At 38.4% G+C, this 6448-nt stretch overlaps 1 protein-coding gene across 1 annotated transcript in view; it reads right to left on the bottom strand.

Annotated features, from left to right (window-relative positions):
* PCGF3 (polycomb group ring finger 3) overlaps nt 1-3600 on the bottom strand; it is a gene marked incomplete at its 5' end in the record, with an annotated part of 9184 nt that extends 5584 nt beyond the window's left edge. The window contains 4 exons of the mRNA XM_010174390.2: nt 177-265; nt 764-874; nt 1839-1894; nt 3504-3600. Coding sequence (XP_010172692.1) covers nt 177-265; nt 764-874; nt 1839-1894; nt 3504-3600 — 353 coding nt within the window. The remainder of the gene's footprint in view (nt 1-176; nt 266-763; nt 875-1838; nt 1895-3503) is intronic.
* Between the last annotated feature and the right edge of the window lie 2848 nt (nt 3601-6448).

Here is a 6448-nt window from a genome sequence, read left to right as displayed (position 1 = left end):
CCTGCTAAAGCCTAAAAATGAAACTCATGCTTACACAAAAGCATTGGGCAACACTGCATCTTGCTCATATCAGAGGACAAAAATAGTAGCCTGAAACAGTTATTTTTCTTTGTTAGCTTACCAAAGCACTAAAGCTAAAATACAAGATAAAACTAACACATGCTGTATGAGCTCACCTGTTCGTCACTTCGGTGGTAGTCATTATCCTCTTCCTGTTTTTCCTCAGAAGTTTCTTTGTTTGAATTTTCATCTGTTTTCATTTCACCTTAGACAAGAAACCAGACATATGGGACAACAGCAGCAGCTTGTAATGCTAGTATGATTAAAACAGCACAGCTCAGGACTGCAATATAAAATAAACTTTGCTTTTCCTAAATTGTGCTTATCTGCTTAGGGAACACACATGAAAGGCAGGAATACGTAGAATACACTTGAAAGACAGGAATACGTAGAACACAACCTTCAGTTCAACTGCTAGCAGCCCAGAAGCCGGGTAATTTCAGAGTCCCCATGTAGGCACTATTATGGAGATTTTCACCAAAAGTAACATGCTATGACCAGCTTAAAAAAATAATTAAAAAATTAAAAAATTATGTGCACAAATAAGGGACAAAGCTACAATCCTACACTCACTGTATTGTGCAGTCTTATAAAACAATTGTGATTGTAATAAACCAACTAGGCACATACCTCCAACAGGTCTGTTCATCAATTTACTAGTTGTCACCCACCCAAGACAGAATAAATAAAAAGGACCATTTACCATTTCGATGGGAATCTAGGTGCTGTTTTGTAGAACATGTCTCCCCTTTGACATCCCCTGGAACTTCCATGCCCAGTTTGTGATAAAATTCCCTTTGCTTTTTCATTTCCGCTGTTTAAAATTGTAAATATTAATCCCTGTAATAAAGTTCTAATGCAATATTTACGAAGTTATTCCAAATCCCTTCCCTCTTAAGTGAGACAGGCTTGCCAACAAGTAGCAGTATTGTCAGTATTTATTACTCTTTTATCTTTGGTATTCTACCAGGTCATGCCTGTATTCTTCAAAGTCAGAATGCTACAAAATCATTTGTATAGCTACTATTACAGCATTCCTATTAGAATGAGACAGTATTTTAAATACTATACCTTATTTTGAATCCCTCCCACAATATTTCACTCAAGGCATTGTTTTTGAATTTTCATTTATAGTTCTGCTTTTCAGTATACTAGAGGTAATTTTTAAATAATCTATTTAATCTTATTGATGTTTGAGAATGTTCTGGTTTTGCAGTTTAAAAGGATTAAGATACTCTATTTAAATGAAAGTTGTAACATATATTAAGACAAAAAATTACTGAGCAGTTACTATAAAAGTACTTATTTCTTTGAACAGATTCAGTCTCAAAGAGGATTATGAAAACAAATTAAAAGTTACCTCCTAAGAAAGGACTCACAAAGTAGCAGAAACTTCACTGAAACTAAAAGCTGTTCTGCATTACAGTCTACCTCTGACAATACTAGAAAGCTGGCACAATAGGTTTAAGTACACATTTTAATAAGAACAAAGGAGTTAGTGTGCCAGCATTCAAAAGCTGAACTACTATTCTGCTTTACGTATACTTTTCAAAGAAATGTCCCACCTTTCCTCCCATCACCATCCCCTGCCAATTGCTGCTAGCAGAAGTATGAAATTAAATTGATCACTAGAAATTAAAATGAAGGAACACAGTTCTCCATTGTATTTTTCCTCAGTTCCTCTCTCTGCATTTTCATAACCTGATTATTTTTTTTTTGGTAAGTGTTAAAAAAGTATGTGCAAAACAACCACTAAAACAGGTCATACCACAACTTACCTTCTTGGAGGCCTGGTACAAGTTTGTAAACAATATCTTGCATTGTTCTGTCATGACTACCAAGAAAAAAACAAAATAAAAAGTTTAAGTCAAATATCATGATTCAAAACATTTACCTTGAAGTTTCAGTACTAAAATCTCTAAATTCACCTAAAAATAACTTAAATTCTCAAATTAGTATTTATGTCAAACAAGAGAGGACAGTTGACATGAAACAAATTATGAAAAAGTACAGGCTAAGACAGAAATCCAATGGAAGTTTGAGGAGGAATAGTCTTGGACACATGGAGGATGACACCCCATAGAGCATCCTGCATACAGGCAAGTATGTCACTAATAATCCCAAAATTCTTTGTCAACTTTGAGATAAACTGATTTTGTATTTCAAAAGAATCAAGGACAGCCTGTTTCTTACCCCTACAGCCTCATTTCTCACATTCCTACATTACTTAGTTATCTCTACTAGGCTTTTCCAAAAATGTAAGAAAAACACTCACAGAAAAAGAACACGACAATAAATTTTTTCTTTGCTCTTAAAAGTCAACATTTTAACTGCGAGCAACACTATGTAGCTCGGAAGCCTGTATAGGTAGCGTGGCTCAAATAAATGAAAGGTAATAATCCCACTGGAACTGGAAGGCAGCAGGTTAAGATTCTAAACTTTAATTCCCACTCACCTAGACAAAATTCTGTTTCAGTCTAAAATAAGTCACTGTCTGAAAGAAACAAATTATTACCCCGAATTCCAACTGATAAATAAAATCAGAAACATTTAAAATGTCTCTCTTGGCTGCGGCAAGGTCATTACCCCAATAGAGCTTGCGATAATAAATTCCTGATTCTGAACGAAAGAGAAGAGCCACACTGAAAACTACCACAAATGAAAGCAAAATCTTTTTAAAGGTAGGCAAAACACTACTTGATATGCAACAGCTAGTGCAAACACATTGTCACAATGGATTTTCATCACTGTTAGTTACTACAGTTCAGTAAAATGAAAGGGAATGTCTTTTCTGAAAACAAAAGAAAAAAACCCCAAAATACTTATTAAAAAAAAGGAAAACAATGAACAATACCACATTCATGTTAGATCAGGAAGTGAGAGCACTCTGTGTAGTGATCAAAACAGAATGAAAGACAAAACTGTTTTATTCTAGTGATTAAAGCCACTAGTATAATATTTTTGCTGCCGTATTTTTACCTGTTTTTATGAACTAAACAGACCTTTGAAAGATTAACTGAACAATAAAGCTGACAATTATTTCTCTCATTACTCTGTCAGACACTGAAAAGCACTGTTCATCTGAAACTATTTTGCATATTTTGTAAAAGTATAATTTCTACAAATGTTTAATTTATCTAAGTTTTACGACCCAAACGTACAAAATGAGGAATTACTAAGTCCCATTAAAACTCACACAGAAATTAAACAGTAAAGTGCACACTTTGCTTGCTTTTAAGTCTGAAAGAATCTAACAGATGTCAAGAAGTTGCAAATTCATAACAAAGTTTGATCTCCATGTCTCCTCAATCACCATCAACCATCCTTTTAAATGTTTAGCATGTTGATAAGCAAGTAAGAAAATGTAGGAAAAAGCTGTGCTGTACTAAAGAGGCTGAAACAGTCTAAGGTGAAGCTAGTTGCACTTTTGCTTTCATACTTACCCAATATACTGTAATGGGTGGCTTTGATGTATAACAATTCTACAGGTCGGACAGGTGTTGTTTTCCTCCAAATATTTCACTAGGCAGCTTCTACAGACTGATAACAAGGACATTCATAATTAAAAAGAAATAAAAGAAGCATAATGACAAAAAAGGTTGCCTTTATCCAGTCACAGAAAAGCACCTTACTGAAATTTACATAAAGTAATCATGTAAAGCATGATGTCTAATGATACAGTTTCCAATATCTTTCATTAAGGTTCTTGAAACAGGGAAGCGATGCACTAGAATCAAGGCATCTGTATCTAGCCAGACTCTTCCTAATAAAGCATACAACACAAAATCCCACTCCAGAATTTACTAAAATAGCCTTTTCTAGCAGGTCAACACCATATTGCTTGCCCCATTCAGCTTGCACAGATAATATTATAGGAACTGTATGCCATTAAGATACTAAGCCTATTTGCTTTAACCATGGCAACATACAGAAGTAAACTATACAGTAGCAATGAACCCAACACAAAAAAAACCAAAAAATTACTCCGAAGTTGGATACTTTTTAAAAGAACAGAAAACTTTCAAAAAGTGGATATCCAGGTACTCTTTTAATTCTAACTTTTACAGGGTACACTAGAGTTAAACTTCCACCAGAAAAAAAATAACATTGGCACAGAGCTTCGGTATTTGTAAAATGTCCTGATAGAAGTTGCTAAAGCAGTCATGCTTTTGGAACTGTTTCCATGTGCATAAACACAATCATCCATACCTCAAAGTAAAGGATGTACACAAACTCCCTCCCTCCCCGCCCCAAAACACTACTCATAATATACTCTACTACACTATAACCTGACTCACTTGAAGTTGCAACTCAAAAATGTAGGGATTTTGAGGGGGTGGGAGAGAAATAGCTTTTTCTTAAATAGCAGCAGTTCACTAATCTTGGTATTAAAGCACTTGTTCTTATCAGATAAAATGAAAGAATTTCTGTAACTACAGTGCCATCTACCTCTCAGACAAAATTTTAGTACAATCAAATTAAGCACAGTAAGTTTGTATTCTGCATTGCAATTACACACTTAGAATGACAGTACTGCTGGTGGTAGAGGTTATGGTTAGACCAAGCGTCACAGCTTTGCGCACTAAGCCCAGATCTTGCACAGCAGTCTGTTCCAGTGAAACACCAGCGCAGTAGATCCATTTGCAAAAGTGAAGGCAAACCCTGGCCTCACCAAGTCAACGAAAACAGAACCTGACAGTGGAAGTAGGGACAGGTAACCCCGGGGAGAGCACAGGGACACTGCTTGGTTGTGTAGGAATGGGGTGAGGAAGGTCAAGATGCAGCTGGAGCTAACTTGGTAAGGGATGCAAATAATACCAAGAAGGGTTTCTATACGTATGTTGGCAAGAAAAGAAAGGTCAAAGAAAGTGTACCCCCCACAATGAACACAACTGGCAAACAGGTAGAAGATGAGGGGACAGCTGAGGTACTCAGCAACTTTTTAGCCTCAGTCTTCACTGGCAGTCTCTCCTTCTACACCTCTTGAGTAGACAGACCGCAAGATGGGGACTTAAGGAGCAAAGTCCTTCCTACAGTAAAAGATCAAGTTTGAGATCACCTCAGGAACATGAACATACTATGTCTATGAGACCTGATGAGATGCATCCCAGCATTCTGCAGGAATTGGCTGATGTAGTTGCCAAGCCGCTCTCCAAGATATCTGAAAAGTTATGGCAGTCTGGTGAAGTCCCTGGTGACTGGAAAAAGGGAAACACTGGACTCATTTTTTAAAAGGGTAGAAAGAAGGATCCTGGGAACTACCACACTGCCAGCCTCACCTCTATGCCTTTGAAGATCGTGGAAGAGATCCTCCTAGAAGCTACGTTAAGGCACATACAGCACAGGGAGATGATTCAAGACAGCCAGCATGGCTTCACCAAGGGTGAGTCTTGCCTGACCAACCTAGTGGCCTTCTATGATGGAGTGACGACATCAGTGTACAGGGGAAGAGATATGGATGTCATCTGTTTGGATTTCTGTAAGGTCTTTCACATCTACAACACCTTACAACACCATTCTCTCAAAATTGGAGAGATGTGGGTTTGATGGGTAGACTGTTCGGTGGATGAGGAATTGGTTGGATGGTCACATCCAGAGTGTAGTGGTGAATGGCTCAATGTCTGGATGGAGATCAGCAATGAGTGATGTTCCTCTGGGGTCTGTATTGGGACCAGTACTATTTAATATCTTCATCAATGACATCGTGGGATTGAGAGCACTCTCAGCAAGTCTGCAGATGGCACCAAGGGGAGTGGTGCACTTGACATTGAAGGATGGGATGTCATCCACAGGGACCTGGACAAGCTCAAGAAGTGGGCCTCTATGAACCTCATGAGGTTCAACAAGGCCAAATACATAGTCCTGCACAAGGGTTGGGGCAACCCTGGTATCAATATAGGCTGGGGGATGGAGGGATTGAGAGTGGCCCTGTGGAGAAGGACTTCAGGGTACTAGTGGATGAAAACCCAGACATGAGCCAGCAACATGCACTCACATCCAAGAAAGCCAGCCGTATTCTGGGCTGAATCAAAAGAAGTGAGGTCACCTCTCCAGGTCGTGGGAGGCGATTCTGCCCCTCCACTCTGCTCTGGTGAGAGCTCACCTGGAGTACTGCGACCAGCTCTGTGTCCCCCAGTACAAGAAAGAGTGGATCCAGAGGAGGGCCACAGAAATGATCAGTGCGATGGAACAATTCTCCTATGAGGAAAGACTGAGAGAGATGGTGTTGGAGAATTCTCTGGGAAGATCTTACTGTGGCTTTTCAATACTTAAAGGGGACCTATGAGAAAGATGGGGACAGACTTTTTAACAGGGCCTTTAGCAACAGGACACAGGGTAATGGTTCTAAACTAAAAGAGGGGAGATTCAGACTAGATATAAGGAAGCC

Source organism: Antrostomus carolinensis, unplaced genomic scaffold, assembly GCF_000700745.2.
Source record: "Antrostomus carolinensis isolate BGI_N321 unplaced genomic scaffold, ASM70074v2 scaffold11128, whole genome shotgun sequence".
In the NCBI taxonomy this organism is placed as follows: domain Eukaryota; kingdom Metazoa; phylum Chordata; class Aves; order Caprimulgiformes; family Caprimulgidae; genus Antrostomus; species Antrostomus carolinensis.
The sequence above is the reverse complement of the archived record's forward strand: the minus strand, read 5'-3'. Positions and strand labels throughout refer to the sequence as shown.